We start from the raw sequence: 18,255 nt of genomic DNA on the forward strand, positions 1-18,255 counted from the left end.
AGTTAGAAGAATAAAGTACATTTGTCATGGCATACATTATCATATTCCATTAAATCACAACTATTTAAAAATTTTTAAATAAAAATTTTCAGGCTTAATTCTGTCTTTACATTCAGAAATAATTATATCACTGGCTACATACAATTCTCTCATCATGCAAAAAAGTCTCAGTTGTTTTCTAAGATCTAATTAAGTCAAATGAACTAATAATAGCAATTTAATTATCACACTGTAAATAAGAGATGTGTAGATTAAATAGTTGAATGTTATTTCCTGCCTGCCTATAGTATTGCTACCACTCAATTGATTTTCTTTATCTATCAGAAGAATTAATAAGCACTCATGGCAAAAATGAGAGTTTCATTATCGTAGCAGTTTTGTTATCCTTTTATAAAATCCTTACAATTGTGTGCTTATGTGTAAAAAGGAGTAGGAAACAGAAGCAGGAGGTTAAGACAGGTATGTAAATCGAATACTGACAGCTACAATTATATTTATTGACAATATTGATCTGGTCTGCTCAATGTACCAAAACAAGCAGTTACAGCAGACGTTAGCACAAGTTTAACCTAGTAATTTATTTGTGGGGAAAAAAGCTAGTTCTGAGTAGAAAAAACTTCAGTTCTTTCCTTATAAACACAATAAGAATTTTAAAGATAGCAAGCGAGAAAATGCAACAGTAATGCTTACAATCCTTCTCAATTAGACAGAAAAGCCAATTGAAGACAACTGTTAAAATACTTTTCAGCCTGAAAAAAATATATATATAAATATTTTTTTTTCAGCCTATATATCTTATTGTTCCAAGAAGGCTTTTGATTAAAAAAAAACTTTTTATAAGAGGTATCACATCTAGAAGTGATGAAAATAAATTAGTTCCCCTTCCCCCTCCCCCTAGATGTTGTTTAACTTCTAAAGCATAAAAAGTTATATAATGTCCTATACAAATTAATCAGTGTTCTTAAAGTAAAGCAGTTTTAGACTGATGACATTACACTGTATATGCATTAATTAGGCATCTTTAGTCTAATCAGTCTCTAAGGTTATCATTTAATTCTTGTCAATATAAAATAACTGGAATGTATTTTGGTACCTAAGTCATGAATTGTGGAGAACAAGAAGCGGCATGTTATAGTGAATAGGGTTTGTATTTGACAAACAACTGCAATGTTGAACAAATCTCTTCTACAAATTTTGTGATTTGTTTTGCTGTTGGCCACTTGTAGTAGATCCTTGTTTTGATTGTTCAGTGTCTGCCTCTAACATTTCATCTTCATCATCGTGTAGATCTTTTGCAATTAGTTGTCTAGCTAATTTAATATTCAGTCCTTCGTTGTAGTGAAGCTTCCTCCTCAATTCAAATTGTCGCTTTTTTTCTTGTTCTTCAAGTGAGAAGTCATTTTTCTCCTCGACTCTGCCTTTTTTTTCCCGAGTCCGATACTTTGGTTCTGAGCCTTCAACAGCAGTTAATTTCTTAGCTAGAACATCTGGAGTCATGGCTTCAGTGGTTTCTGTATCACTATATGCATCTTCATCATCACTCATCATACTATGGTAAGGAGTGCTTGGTTCATCTATTTTCATTAAACCATAGTCTTTGCCTGCTGGGTGATATGTTGCCAGGATGTTCATTTCATCCCACTTCTGGGATTTTTTACTCAACTCCTCTTCAACACTCCGGTGGGGCTGCTCCACCGAGGACACCACCGAGGAAGTCGCAGACGTCTTGTTCTTCAGGATCCCCTTGATGGGTGGGTGTGAGGCGGTGGAGGCCACTATTGCCGGTCTTTCTGGGTGTCGGCTCAGGGTCGCTGCTGGTGTGGGGTCTAGGAAGAGAAGGTCAAACGCTAGCAGAACTCACCAGATACCCAAGGAGCCCCTTCAGAACTGAGTGACACAACAACCCCAAGGCCACAGCCCTCTACCACAGGCCCTTCACCTCAGAAATTAGATTTTGGGGGGGCTGGTACCAGGGAATGAACTCAGGGACACTCAACCACTAAACCACATCCCCAGCCCTATTTTGTATTTTATTTAGAGACAGGGTCTCACTGAGTTGCTTAGCACCTCACTTTTGCTGAAGCTGGCTTTGAACTCACCATCCTCCTGTCTAGTGGGAATAACTGAGAAAACTCACATTAGGTGAATAATAATGTGACTGGAATGGAGGTGTTGAAGTTAAAACAGAAAGCTTACTAGGATAAGGAAAAATAAAAGTCAAACCAAAGAGAAATACATCCTATACAGAGTCCCAGAAAAACCTGAGAAATGATTTTATGAAATAATTTAAAGGCAACAGTATATGTTGTCACTTACATTCCATTCAAATGCTGCCAAGGCACTTATTGAAGCTGCTACTGTACCAACCAGGCCACTGTTGTTGTTACTGGCAAAAAGGGGATGCACCCATCTGGAATGCAAGCAAACAGACTAAGGTTAGAGTTAAAAGATCCAAATCAGACTTTTGGAAAACAGAATAATGTTAATTAAGGTGGTCCATTTGCTACTTCTTAAGAGCAATAATCAGTAAACTATATTTGGTGGGCTAAATTCAGCCTGTCACCACTTTTTCATGACCCATAAGCCAAGAACATTTTTCCCATATTTTTGAATGATTAAAAATGGTTTAAAATTCTAAAGAATGACACTATTTTTTGAAATGTTAAATTAAATGAAATTTAAATTTCAGTGTCCATAAATAGTTTTCTTGGAACATAGCCATGCTCATGGGTTTAATATAAGGGAGTCTGGGTGTTTTTGTGCTACAACAGCAATGTCATGTGGCTGCAATAAACTCTAAGGCTTTTAATAGGAAACCTACAGAACTTTGCTCTGGGGAACATTGGCATATCCACTTATATGCTCTGAGTTGAACCTGTCTTTGGACCCAAACTGCCAGACCTCCTATCAACCCTTGCCCCTTGAATCAGCCACATAGACCCCAAAGCTGGGTAGGAAGAAGTTCTTTTCTATTTTTCCAGCTATAGAATCCTGTTCTCAGTCATCTCCCTTCTCCATCACATTGCCTGCTATGCTTAAGACTCAAAGATGAACAGAGATCCCTTGAATGGACAAGCACCAATTCTGACAGAATAGAGCTGGAGTATAAGACCCTGGAGTACTTCTTCTGTCTCTGCCTTTTTAACCCTCTGTAAAAACACTTTTTTTCTAATCAGCTATTTCAGTACAGGGTAGGGACTGAACTGGTTTGTGGCTTTGGAATTTGGTTGAGACTTCCATGTTTCACAAAAGAAGGCAATTTCATACTGGATGCCCCAAATAAAAATCCATTTTGAACTTATAGTTGTGGTCTGGCTCCAATCAATCTAGCTGTCATTTGCCAGTCTCCATTTCCTTTCATGCTATTTAGGTGGTCACAAATTTTATAAAGAAAGCATTTACTGAGTACCTATTATATACCCATTATATACAGTCTCCATACCCATAGAGGAAGATGCAGTCTCTACTGCAATATAATTGTGGTCAAAGATGCCACACAACAAAACCCATATGATCAGTCCCTGGGCAAGGACCACTTTTAGCACTATCATAGGAAATAGAATACACTTTCAGTAACTGCACAGAACATATGAAATAGACAGATGTAGTACCCAGATATTCAGGGTAGGGTTGGAATAATTTGGGAGTAAGCTAGACATTGGAGGAGAACAGAGAGGGGAGATGAATTTAGATAAGAGGAACAGTATTAACAGGTTTGGGAGCAAAGAAGGAATATGCTCTGAGTTGAACTTGTCTTTGGACCCAAATTGTCAGACCTCCTATCAACCCTTGCCATGGCTCAAGTAGAACTGAAGGGAGATTCAAGTAGTACAGACACCCAGTGTGGACTGGAAGCAGCCAGGTTCCAGAGGGGTGCTTATTTAAAAGCTTCACCAAACATCATTCCACAAAGCACTGTGCAGTAGTAAGAAGCCAAGGCAGAAGATTTTTGATGAATATTATGGGAAAAGCACACAAGATATAACTGAATTTGTAGGTTCTCAAATGCCAGAAGAAAACCTCTCATAACTGGTGACACTATGTTTTTTTCTGAAATTACAGGTCACTATTATAAGTAGATTTATGAAGAGCCACCAGCAAATGGGCAACCAATGTACATTAAATAAGACCAACATGGCCAACTTTTTCTTTATTCACATATAAACACACACACACACACACACACACACACACACACACACACAGGAAAATTGTCTCAGGAAACTCTGGCCTACTTAGCAGCCACGAAGACATTTCTCAACAAATTGGTCTTCAGCATTGCCTAAGCAGAAAAGGAGCCATGTGATGGTAAAAGAACTACAGATGCACCCAATATACCCAAGCTGCTCTGTTCAGGGTGCTAACATTAGTAAGTTTTCCAGCACTCCTAAAGAGAGAAATGTTTTCCTATAGACTATGTTATGACAACAGTTTTTTAAATTATTTTTTTAATTCTGAAAGGTCAAGATGGTGGAATAGAGAAGGTTACTTTCCAAATTACTCCATGGCTTGGGACCAGGAAAGAGTACAAACAGCTTCTCTTTGAGATCAGTTGAAAGAAAAGAAAAGAAAAGAAAGAAAGAAAGAAAGGAAGGAAGGAAGGAAGGAAGGAAGGAAGGAAGGAAGGAAGGAAGGAAGGAAGGAAGGAAGGAAGGAAGGAAAAAAGAAAGAAATCCTACTGGAATTTAATACTGGACTCTTAGAATGGCCTAGGGACACAGAAGTTGTTTTTTTTTTTTTAGAAAGAGAGAGAGAGAATTTTAATATTTATTCTTTAGTTCTCGGCAGACACAACATCTTTGTTTGTATGTGGTGCTGAGGATCAAATCCGGGCTGCACGCATGCCAGGCGAGCGTGCTACTGCTTGAGCCACATCCCCAGCCCAGGACACAGAAGTTTTGATAGAATAAAGCAAAAGAAAATAATACAACACTAGCACCACTGGCTGCCAATGCAGATCCATTGCAGGCAGGTCAGAGAGAGAGAGACTAAGAGAGCCCACATTCCAAGTGGCACTGAGGTGTGTCTTAAAACACAGGATGATAATCCAGTACATTGTTGAGCTGATCCAGTGGATGACTGCACTTTGCTTTCATATGAGAAGGACGCTGCACATCTCCCAGTGACCTGCAAAGAGTGGGATCAGCCATCATCTTTTTTCATCATGCTATGGTGGCTGGCTAGTGTAGGTCAAAACCCAAGTGCCTAGACCTGTGTAATTCCAGATGGGTCCAAAAACCTGACCTGACAAAGTCCTATCAAAGGACCCAGAGTTTGACTAGAAAAACAGGTGAAATTCTGGCATGAACAATGTTGTACTCAAAGGAATTTGAGACACTCAGACCTGAGAGATCCTGGGTGTCTGTTACACTTTGAGTCTTGCAGTTCACAGGACCAGCTGGGATGACTAGGGACTTAATCTAGTGAGAGAGGAAATGTGCACTTGGGACTCAACCGAATGGCCAAGATACAGGAGCCATGGGAGGTATAGGAGGGCAAAGGACTGGCTCCTCCACTGCTCAGGTAGAACCCAAGGGGGAGTCAAGCAGTACAGACACCTGTGTAGACTGGAAGCAGCCAGGTTCCGGAGGGGTACTGATTTAAAAGCTTCACCAAATATCATTCCACAAAGCACTGGGGATCTAGCTAGACCCAAACAGCACCACCTCTGGGAACTCCTTTCACAGAACTCTACACTTGCACCTCACTATGAGTGGAGTAGATGATACCCTCCAACACAACACACCTCATACTGCTGAGAAGGGAAGCTGAGAACAGGCAACAATAAGAAGTTCCACAAAAAGGAAAAAACTGACAGCCAGCAACTACTACTTTTGTGCACAATGCATGCCTCTAGAAAAAATGGAAAGACAGGCAATTGGGAACTGACAAGCAACATATAATATTATAGACAACTTTTTACCATCACTGCAGAAACAATACATTAATCTTCCATCAAGAACATTTTTAACTTTTGTGTGCTGAGTGGTCATGGACATTTAAATATATACATATTTGTCTCACTCTTATTTCTAACATTTCTTGAAGATAGTTATTTTTTTGACTCTGTCTTTTGGGGACTAGTGGTTTTTATAGGTATACCTTAGTTTTGGTTTATATTTTTTGTCTTATATTCTTTTTCTCTTATTTCCCTTGATTCTCTTCCTCTCTTGTCTTTTGCTAACAGCCAAATTTTTTTTGTTCTCTTTTTCACTGATCTTTTAATTCTTCTCTATCTATCTCTCTCTCTCTCTCTCTCTCTCTCTCTCCCTCCCTCCCTCCCTCCCTCCCTCCCTCATGCTATCAATTATTACATCCTAAATCTTCTCTGCATTATCCCTCTTCACATTTTTGAAATGGCAAACTTTTATGAACACAATATTTATACTGTCAGCAATTGCCTACATACCCTTTCTCTTTATACTGCCAATTAACATTGGAGATGCCAAAATAGGAACTAAGTATTTAGTTCAATGTTGAATATTAATTGCATTGGTTGTTGTTATTTGTCTACCACGAAAGCATGAGGTACTAGAAAACTTCAAAAACAATGTAAACTCATACAATAGAAGCTTTGCCACCTCAAGATTCTAACTGATAAATTGGTATATATACAAACAACATAAAAAAAGCAAAGGGAACAAACTATCCCAAAGAAGCCAAAATACCTCATAATAGAATCCAATGACATTAAAGTGGAGGAAATGACATAGAAGGAATTGAAAAAGTTCATAGTTAAACTGATCTGTGAATTAAAAGACAATGTAAGGAATGAAATTAGAAAGAAAATCCAAGAAGTGAAAGACCGTCTAAATAAGTAGATAGAAATCCTGAAAAATCAATCAGAAAATTTTAAAAGAAGGAATCAAATAAACAAAATTTAAAACTCAATGGAAAGCATCACCAGCAGGCTAGATCACTTGAAACAGAGTTCCAGGCAAAGAAGATAAAATATATAATCTTGAAAATAAAGTTGACCACGGAGAAAAGATGTCAAGAGAACACAAACTTCCAAGAAAGATGGGATAACATGAAAAGACCAAATTTAAGGTTTATAGGGATAGATGAAGGCTCTGAGATACAAACCAAAGGAATGTACAATCTTTTCAATGAAATAATATCTGAAAATTTCCCCAAACTTAATAATGAAGTGGAAATCAAATACAGTACTCCAAATACACAAAATTACAACAGACCTACACCAAGGTATATTTTAATGGAAATGCCAGAACAGAATAATGATAAAAATTTAAAGGCTGCTAGAGAAAACTGACAGGACACATTTAGAAGGAAACCAATTCTAATAGCAGCTGAATTCTCAACCCAAACCCTCAAAGCTAGGAGGTCTTAGATAATATATACCAAGGCCTGAAAGAAAAAGAATGCCAAGCAAAAATACTATATCCAACAAAACTAAGCTTCAGATTTGATAATGAAATAAAAACCTTCAATAATAAACATGTTAAAAGAATTCATAACTAGAAACTCAGCACTACAAAACATATTCAATAAGATATTTCATGAAGAAGAAATGAACAATTAAAGTAAAAACCAGTAAAGGGAGGAACTACACTCAAACAATAAGCAATCAAAGGAGAAACTAATTCAAATTATAAACCAAAAATAAATCAAAATGACAGGAAATAGGGGCTAAGGTTGTTGCTCAACAGTAGAGTGCTCATCTAGCATGTGTGAGGTCCTGGGTTCAATCCTCAGCACCATATAAATTTTTTTTTAAATTTAATGACAGGAAATAAAAATCAATTCTCATAATAACACTGAATTTAAATGGCCTAAATTCATCAATCAAAGACACAGAGGGGCTGGGATTGTGGCTCAGTGGTGGATCGCTCACCTAGCACGTGCAAGGTGCTGAGTTTGATCCTCAGCAACATATAACAATAAATAAAATAAGGGAATTGTGTCCATCTACAACTAAAAAAATATTTTTAAAAAGACACAGACTATTAAAAAACAAGACCCAACAACATGCTGTCTCCAAAAAGACTCACCTTATAAGCAAAGACATCCACAGTCTGAAGGTAAAAGCATGGGGAAAATCTTATAATTCATATGGATCTCATAAATGAGCAGGGGTTTCTATACTTATATCAGATAAAGTGGACTTTATACCAAAGTTTATCAGAAAGGACCAAGAAATCAATTTCATACTGCTTAAAGGAATGATACATCAACAAGATATAACAAGATATAACAATCAGAAACATTTCTGTCCCTAATGTTGGAGTACCTACATACATCAAACAAACCCTTCTCAATTTCAAAATCAAATAGACCACAACACAATAATACTGGATGCCTTTACCATCATCACTGGATAGCTCCTCCAAACAAAAATAAACAAAGAAGCTAAAACTAATAAATATAATTAATAACTTAGAGTTAGCAAACATATTTAGAATATTTCATCTCTCAATGACTAAATACACTTTCTTATCAGCAGCACACAGATCATTTTCTAAAATAGACCACATATTAGGCCACAAAGCAATGCTTAGTAAATACAAAATACAGAGATAATACCTTGCATTATATCAGATAATAACAGAATGAAATTAGAAATCAATGGCATAGATGAAAATAGAAGCTTATCTAGTATCTAAAAACTAAATAATATGCTAATGAATGATGAATGGATAGCTTAAGAAATCAGGATGAAATTTTAAAAAAAATACTTATAGGTAAAAGACAAGAACAACACTATATATCAAAATCTTCTAAGCCACTATGAAGATGGTTCTAAGAGGAAAGTTCATAGCATTGAGCTTATTCATTAAAAGAATAGAAATTAACCAAATAAATAATACACCTCAAAAATAAATAAATATATATGTATATGTATGTATGTATGTATGTGTATGTGTGTGTGTGTGTGTGTGTGTATATATATATATATATATATATATATATATATATATATATAACTACACCTCGAAGTCCTAAAACAAAGAACAAATCAATACTAAAGGCAATATAAGACTGTAAATAATTAAAATCAGAGCAAAAATCAATGAAATTGAAATCCACACCACCACCACCCCAAAAAAAACTCAAAAAAATCAATGAAACAAAAGGATGGTTCTTTTTTATTTTTAATTGAATGGCTAAATACTTTTTATTGTATTTTATTTTTTAATTTTTATTTGTTTTAATTAATTATACATGACAATAGAATGCATTTATGCACTTTGATATATCAAACATAGATGGGATATAATTTCGTTTTTCTGAGTGTACATATTTCATAATCATATTGGTCATGTAGTCACATGAATACACACAGTAATAATGTCGGCTTCATTCTAATATCTTTTCTAACCCCACAGCACCTCCCCTACCCTCCCATGGCTTCCCTCTACCTAATCTAAGGTAACACTATTCTTCCCTAGGGCCCCCAGACTTATTGTGAATTAGCATCAGCATATTAAGAAAAAAACATTCAGCCTTTGGTTTTGTCTTTGAAAAAAATCAATAAGATTGATAAACCCTTAGCCTGCTAAACAAGAAAAAAGGGAAAAACATCAAATTTCTAAAATTTGTGATGAAAAAGGAACTATTGCCATAGACACACTGGATTATAGACAATAATCAGAAACTATTTTGAAAATTTATACTACAATAAAGTAGAAATCTTGAAGACATGGACATATTTCTAGAGAAATGTGACCTTCCCAGGTTGAACCAGGAGGACATACAAAATTTAAATAGATCAATTTGAAGTAATGAATTTGAAGGTTCCATCAAAATCCTGCCAACAAAAAGCCCTGGACAGATGGATTCTCAGCCAAGTTCTACCTTCAAATAAAAACTAATCCCAGTAGTCTTCTTACTATTACAACAGAAAAGGAGGGAATACTCCCAAACTCATTCAGTGAAGCTAGTATCACCTTGATACCAAAAGCAGACAAAAACACAACAAGGAAAGAAAACTTCAGACCAATATACCTAATGAACATAGATGCAAAAATTTTTAATAAAATATTGGTAAATCACATACAAAAGTATACTAAAAAGATAGTGCAGAGTGATCCAGTGGGGTTCATTCCAGGGATGCAAGATTGGTTGAACATATGGAAATCCAAATAAATATAATTAAGCACATTAATAGACTTTAAGAGAAGAATCACATGGTTATCTAAATATATACAGAAAAAACATTTGACAAAATACAGCATCCATTCATGTTCAAAATACTAGAAAAAATTAGGGATAGTAGGAATATACCTCAACATTGTAAAAAGGATATATGCTAAAATCAAGGCCAACATCATTCTAAGTGAAGAAAATTGAAAGTATTCACTCTTAAAAACAGGAATAAGACAGTGATGCCCTCTTTCACCAATTCTACTCAACATAGTCCTTGAAGCCCTAGCCAGAGAAATGAGGCAAAAATAAAAAATGAAAAGGATACATATAGGAAAAGCAGAACTCAAACTATTTGCTGACAACATGATCCTATAATCAAACACCCAAAAAACTCCACCAGAAAATGTTTAGAGCTCATAAACAAATTCAGCAAAGTAGCAGGATATAAAATTAACAGCAATAAATTAATTGTGTTCCTATACACCAATGACGAATCAGCCAAAAGAGAAATTAAGAAACCTGTCCCATTCATAATACCCTCAAAAATATAAAATAAAGTACATGGGAATGAATCTAACAAAAGAAGTGAAGAACTTTTCTACTAAAATGAAACCTTCAGAACACTAAAAAAATTTTAAGAAGACCTTAGAAGATCAACAAATGGTGCTGGGAAAACTGGAAATCCATTTGCATCAAAATGAATCTGAATCCCTATCTCTCGCCATGCACAAAAGTTAACTCAAAATGGATCAAGGAGCTTGATATTAAATCAGAGACACGGCATCTGATAGAAGAAAAAGTTGGCTACGATCTACATACTGTGGGATCGGGCCCCAAATTCCTCAATAGGACACCCATAGCGCAAGAGTTAACAACTAGAATCAACAAATGGGACTTACTCAAACTAAAAAGTTTTTTCTCAGCAAAAGAAACAATAAGAGAGATTAATAGGGAGCCTACATCCTGGGAACAAATCTTTAATCCACACACTTCAGATAGAGCCCTAATAACCAGAATATACAAAGAACTCAAAAAATTAGACAATAAGATAACAAATAACCCAATCAATAAATGGGCCAAGGACCTGAATAGACACTTCTCAGAGGAGGACATACAATCAATCAATAAGTACATGAAGAAATACTCACCATCGCTAGCAGTCAGAGAAATGCAAATCAAAACTACCCTAAGATACCATCTCACTCCAGTAAGATTGGCAGCCATTAGGAAGTCAAACAACAATAAGTGCTGGAGAGGATGCGGGGAAAAGGGCACTCTTGTTCATTGCTGGTGGGACTGCAAATTGGTGCAGCCAATTTGGAAAGCAGTATGGAGATTCCTGGGAAAGCTGGGAATGGAACCACCATTTGACCCAGCTATTCCCCTTCTCGGTCTATTCCCTAAAGACTTAAAAAGAGCATGCTACAGGGACACTGCTGCATCGATGTTCATAGCAGCACAATTCACAATAGCAAGATTGTGGAACCAACCTAGATGCCCTTCAATAGATGAATGGATAAAAAAAATGTGGCATTTATACATAATGGAGTATTACTCTGCATTAAGGAATGACAAAATCATAGAATTTGGAGGGAAATGGATGTCATTAGAGCAGATTATGCTAAGTGAAGCTAGTCAATCGTTAAAAAACAAATACCAAATGACCCCTTTGATATAAGGGGAGTAAACAAGGACAGGGTAAGGACGAAGAGCTTGAGAAGAAGATTTACATTAAACAGGGATGAGAGGTGGGAGGGAAAGGGAGTGAGAATGATATATAAGAGGAAAGGAGGGGTAAGACAAGATAATACAAATGGAAGAAATGATTTACAGTAGAGGGGGTAGAGAGAGAAAAGGGGAGGGGAGGGGAGGGGAGGGGGGGATAGTAGAGAATAGGACTGACAGCAGAATACATCAGACACTAGAAAAGCAATATGTCAATCAATGGAAGGGTAACTGATGTGATACAGCAATCTGTATACGGGGTAAAGTTGGGAGTTCATAACCCACTTGAATCAAACTGTGAAAGATGATGTATTAAGAACTGTGTAATGTTTTGAACGACCAACAACAACAACAACAAAAAACCCTTTTCACCCTCAAAAATATCCTAGATTGGATAATGAATTATATTATCATTGTCATTCTACCCATGACCCATCTGGATGTGTCTTTTTGAGTTCTCTTGGCCAGAATCAGTGATTTGTTTTGTTCATAATGATCATAATTTTGCTTCCAACATAGCAGAAATTATTAGTATTATTTCTAATAAAAGTGTTTATTAAATTAAAAAAAAAGACCTTAGAAGATAAAAAGATCTCACAATGTTCTTGGATAGGCAGAATTATTACTGTCAAAATGTCCATACTACCAAATGCACTATACATATTTAATGCAATTCCTATTAAAATCCCAATGACATCTTTCATAGAAATAGAAAAAGCAGACATGAAATTCATTTGGAAAATAAGAGGCCCAGAATAGCCAAAGCAATCTTTACCAAAAGAAGTGATGCAGGAGGCATCACAATACCAGACATTAAAATATACTACATAACAACAGTGACAAAAACAGCATGCTTGGGCTGGGATTGTGGCTCCGTGGCAGAGCGCTTGCCTAGCATGTGTGAGGCACTGGATGTAAACAAAGATCCATTGACAACTAATAAAATATTTTTAAAACTTAAAAAAATAGATGTTATTGGTACCAAAACAGACATGAAGACTAATGGAACAGAACAGAAGACACAGAGACAAACCAACATATATTTAGTTATCTCATACTAGACAAAGACATCATAAACATACATTGGAGAAAACATAGCCTCTTCAACAACGGTGCTGGGAAAACTGGATATCCATATGTAGCAGAATGAAATTGAACTCCTATATCTTGCCTGCACAAAATTCAGCTCAAAGTAGATCCAAGACCTAGGTATTAGAACAGAGAACATGTGCCTTTACTAGAAGAAAAATTAGCCCCAAGACTCATGTCAGCATAGGAACTAACTTCCTCAACAAGACTCCTAAAGTGCAAGTAGTAAAATTGAGAATCAATAAATGGGATGGTATCAAACTAAAAAGCTTCTTCACAGCAAAGGAAACAATCCAGAAAGTGATGAGAGAACCTTCAGAACAGAAGAAAATCTTTGTCACCTGTGCTTCAGAGCATTAATCTCCAGGATATACAAAGATCTCAAAAAAACTTTACAAAAAAACAATAATCCAATCAATAAATGGGTAAAGGACCTGAACAAACACTTCACAGAAGAAGAAATATGAATGGTCAACAAATATATGAAAAAATATTTAATATCTCTAGCAATTAGAGAAATACAAATTAAAACTACACTGAGAGTCTAACTCAAGTAAGAATGGCAATTATCAAGAACACAAGTAACAATAAATGTTGGCAAGGATGTGGGGAGAAAGGTACTCTTATACATTGTTGGTGGGACTGCAAATTGGTACAATCACTCTGGAAAGCAGTATGGACATTCCTTAGAATACTTGGAATAGAATCATCCTTTGACCTAGCTATCCTACTCTTCAGTTTATACCAAAAGGACTTAAAAATAGTATTATACATTGACACACCCACATCTAAGCTATGGAACCAACCTAAGCTAACAAACCTAGGCTAACAAAATTTGGTATATATACACAATAGAGTATTACTCAGCCATCAAGAAGAATGACTTTGACATTTGTCAGTAAATGGATGGATCTGGAGACTATTATGCTAATTGAAATAAACTAATCCCCAAAAAACAAAGGTCAAATGTTCTCTGATATGTAGATGCTAGCACACAACAATGGAAAGAGTGGAAGAATCAAAGTTTAGTGGATTAGACAAAGGAGAATGAATGGAAGGAGGTAAGAATAGGAAAGACAATGGAATGATTATGACATAATTTCCTATGTACATGTATAGATATATCACAGTGAATCTCTATGTCATATACAATCATGAGACTGTGATCCTAATGACAGTACTATATACTCCATGTTTGTATAAATGAGTCAAATTATACTCTACTGTCATATGTAACTAAAAAGAACAAAAATTAAGAAAATAAATGCAGAACTATTAAATATGTAGATATATATGAGGTAATTTTTCTTCTGAAATTCAGCAAAGGATTTTACTGTTCAGAGTAAAACTTCAAGTATTATATATTGAAATTTATGAAGTTTAAATAAAATATATGACAATAACTTTATAAATAATTTGAAGAAGTATATACAACTATAATTTTGTGAGATTATTATATCATATGTATAATAACACATACTGTAAGTTCTGAAGAAATCACTGAAATATTGGAACAAATATGAATAAATATCAAGATAAAACAAATATGAATGCTCAACTAGTCCAAAATGAAACAAGAATGGAAAAATATTATTTATTTGAAAGTATCTTTTAAAAGGTAAGTGATTTAAATGCTATTTTATTAAAGAATTGTATGCATAAAACAAGACAAATAAATGTAGATTATAACAATTCACGTGTTATAAATGTCCAAAAAAATTTAAAATTTTCAGCACTGGGAATTGAACCAAGGGCCTTGCACACATCAGGAAGGGCCCTAGGTTTATATAAGCACTGGGTTAATGATCAGCCTCAGGCAGGTGGGGGGCAAGGTGTCAAAGCCAGCTCCTGGGCATGAGGATCTTTAAACCTCTCTTTTGAATCCAGGCTCTGAGATACCCTGGTCCTGCAGTGGTCAGTGTTTGTCTGGGTAGAGTCTGAGAATCTGGGAGAGGGACCAAAAATAGAGAACTAAAAATGAACAACAAGATGTTCATTGAGTGGAAAAATTAGATATTTTAAGAGGTTTTACTAGTTTTACTAAGAAAGAACAGAAGGGAACCAAGGATGGGAGAAAGATGAAGGTGAAAAGGCCAGAACAGGATTAGGGGGGACAGAGGTGATGGTTCATTGCAGAATATTTAAGATTCTTGACCAAAAAAAATTATTCTTAAAGATCAGCAAAGTAGAGGTAGGGAATCAAGAAGATAAAGGGGGTGGTAAAAAGAAAAGGGGAATAAAATAAATCAAAATTATTCTATACCTATTGATGTATCACAATAAATTCCACTTTTGTGAAAAATTATAATGCAACAATGGGGGGAAATACATGTAAATAAATAGAAGACCAGAGAATAAAGGAGATGAATAGGGGAAGGGAGAAGGGGAGGAAGAAGGGGGAGCAAATTATATGCATATACAAATATGTCACAGTGAGCATAACAAAAAAGAAAAAGACAAAAATTACCTCTTGTAATTGAAATTAATTGTGCATTTCAAGAATTACAAATTCCCATATTTCTCTGGAGCAGGTAGTATGATACATCAAGACCCTGGCAGCTCAAGCAGAAAATGTAAACTGGTAGGCAGTGCTATGGAGTGGCTGGGTCAAATGTTTTAATAATGAGTGAAACAATCTTTAAAAATCAATGGAGCCAACCCTCACCACAGGTGGCCCTGGGGAGTGGGTTACAACTTCAGGTAGCCCAGTGCATAGTTGTCAAACAAAGCAACTGATGAGTGGGTGATCCTGCAGTACAGTTGTAGGTCCTCAGCTTGTGGACTGCACTGAGCCAATCCCTGTTGGACCTGGAGTTTGGATTGTGAGGAAAACTGGAAAATGGAGCTCAGAAAGCATGAAGTCAGAAATGCAAAAGGACCATGTTTGCGCTGTCAAGGTGGTGGGTATCCTGGCTTTAATACCAAAATTGAGTCTCCACTGTATATATGTGTGTCCACACTGTGAAGTATTTAGCAGAACTCCTGCAACACATGTGCTCAGGCATGCTACCTTCTGCTTTCCAATGATAATCATGATCAGTCATAGAAACATCCTCAAAGATTGAGTAGTTATGAAAAGATGAAGATAATATACATTTGGTTGCACAGATGAGCATTTGGACCAGTTTTTTATTTACCTAAGACATTAGCATGATGAAGGAGCCAGGATAGTTATGGACAATCATAAAGAATAACCAGAACACTTGTTCCAAAGGGGACTATGATTTTGTCTCAAAATAGAAGACAGTGATTTTGAATCAAATAGAGGAGGAAAACGGTGATCTAGTTCCTGGCCACTGTTCAGAAGGAATGGACTTCCTGCACGAACAGGAGGACATGAAGCACAAAGAGATTGACGCCAAGGAGGCAGAAGTCAGGGCAGCAGTGAGCTGTATCTGTCAAAAGTACTTCCCTGCTGAAAGGGAGGACGACCATGGGTCTCCGTTCTCCCACTTAAACAACACACTGTATTGTGTAGCTATGGAAGCAGTGACCCAGAGCCTTGTTTCCAGCTGACACAAAAACTCCAGGAAGTAATTTCCAGCTTGGAAGCATTTCTCTAACTCTTCTCAAGATAGCACTAAAACAACATGTAAGTAACCTATGAATAGTTCTCCAGAGGAGGAAAATGAAAAATAATTGAGTACAAATTGCCTCATGAGACACTTCAGGTAAGGGCACTGCACTGAGCTCATTCAAAGGAACAGACGTGTCTCTGGGAGTTCCTCCTTTCCCACCTCTGGCTCCTGCTTTCCTACAACCTGCAAAAGTGTGAGACCTCAGTTCCAAACTCTCACCCATCAGATTTATCCAGAAAATGGCGCCTACGATCCCGTTGCCTGAGCCGGTGTCAGCAGTCTCTTCTGAAATCTCCTCTGATGTGCCAGTCACTGAGAAGTACAGCAGAGAGGAGGACCTGGTGTGGGGGTACCACCACATCACTGCATTCCATTATGACGGAACTATAGAGGGCGTGGTGGAAAGAAACTGTCCCCTTCCCGAGAGCAAGTTTGGTTCCAGGAGCAGATCTGGAGTCTGGGAGCACTTCCGGTCACTCCTGGACTGCTCGAATCCAACACGTTGACTTCAAAAATGAGTTGAGCAGAGGGAAGAACCGGAAGAACCTGGACACCAGCTACTCTTTGGGCACAGTTGGAAAACGCAGCGCTCTAACGTGCTGCAAGAGAATGGGGGTGGCACCAGCGTCCTGTCTGCAGGTGCGGTCCCCCATCTCATACCCTGAGTCCAAACCCGCTGCCTCCAGAGGAGAACCAAATTCGGTGTCATCTCTTTCTAGCAACATTGGTCAAAGTGTGCCCTTCTGCCTCCTCATCCCTGGGCAGGCTGGCCAGGGATCTGCAGTTGTGCTCTGGGAATTTATGTCAGTGCTGTTGTGTTAAAAGGATGTTGGTGAGGCCCTGGTGGTATCCTCTCCTGAGAAGAAGCAGACTGGGGAACTGAGTTCTAGAATGTTTGAATCTGGTGCTGTCTTCCAACAGAATAAGAAGGTCATGAAAAGACTGAAGTAGGAAGTCTGGCACCATTTTTTCACTGGGTCCCTGTGAACAGTTTTGAGGCTCTATGTCTACACTGCTGCTGGGTCATCATGCCCGGGGAAGAAAGGGAGCTTGGGCACTGGCTATTTGCGCTACAGATGCCACCATGAAAATGTTTGAATTAAAAAGGGCTTTCTAGGTACAAGTTTGGCAAACTCCATGGAAAATTCCTCCTCCAAATTAACTGGCTTTTTCTAATGATTTTTTTTGTTCTTTTTATTCTTATTTGTTTTGGTACCAGGGATTGAACCCAGAGGCACTGAACCATTAAGCCACATCCCCAGCCCTTTTCTTTTTTTAATTTTGAGACAGGGTCTCTCTTAATTGCTTGGGCCTTGCTAAGTTGATAAGGCTGGTTTCAAACTCACAATACTCCTGCACTGGGATTAAAGGCATGCAAAAAAATAATAATAAACTGGCTTGCCAGAGAGGCCAGAAAAAAATAATGTATTATATTTCCCATTAATAGCAAGAAGAGCTCAAAGATGTAGTCATTTCTCTATTTGCTCTGCAGAGTCCCTAAAGTGGTATGCTTACACTGTGGCTGGACCAGCAGCAGCAGCAAGAATCCCACCAACCAGGGCACCAGCTGCCTCCTAACACCTGAAGAGGTTCCATGGCCACCTGCTCAAGACCCATGTCTCAGAGACCACCTTGACCCACTCTTCAGGCATCCAAGGGCCACTGATCATGGAGTTATCTGGCACTTACTCCTTTGACGACCTCAGTGAGAAGTTTTATGACCCTCACTCAGCACCCCCCCACACACAAAAATCAT

At 37.2% G+C, this 18,255-nt stretch overlaps 1 protein-coding gene across 1 annotated transcript; it reads right to left on the minus strand.

Annotated features, from left to right (window-relative positions):
* Positions 1-1,185: 1,185 nt before the first annotated feature.
* Positions 1,186-16,860, minus strand: LOC101956041 (protein phosphatase inhibitor 2). Its single transcript, XM_078027396.1, has 2 exons — positions 16,719-16,860; positions 1,186-1,826 (listed from the first exon to the last, which is right to left on the minus strand). Exons 1-2 carry the CDS (start codon positions 16,858-16,860, stop codon positions 1,186-1,188), a joined length of 783 nt encoding a protein of 260 aa, XP_077883522.1.
* Between the last annotated feature and the right edge of the window lie 1,395 nt (positions 16,861-18,255).

The sequence above is a fragment of the Ictidomys tridecemlineatus genome, chromosome 2 (genome assembly GCF_052094955.1).
Source record: "Ictidomys tridecemlineatus isolate mIctTri1 chromosome 2, mIctTri1.hap1, whole genome shotgun sequence".
Classification (NCBI taxonomy): domain Eukaryota; kingdom Metazoa; phylum Chordata; class Mammalia; order Rodentia; family Sciuridae; genus Ictidomys; species Ictidomys tridecemlineatus.

Excerpts from the sequence above, each read along its gene's own strand:
- LOC101956041 (XM_078027396.1), bottom strand. The coding sequence starts at position 16,860 with ATGTGGTGGTACCCCCACACCAGGTCCTCCTCTCTGCTGTACTTCTCA. Across the intron at positions 1,827-16,718 it reads TTTCTGGATAAATCTGATGG|ACCCCACACCAGCAGCGACC; the intron begins GTGAGAGTTTGG and ends TTCTCTTCCTAG.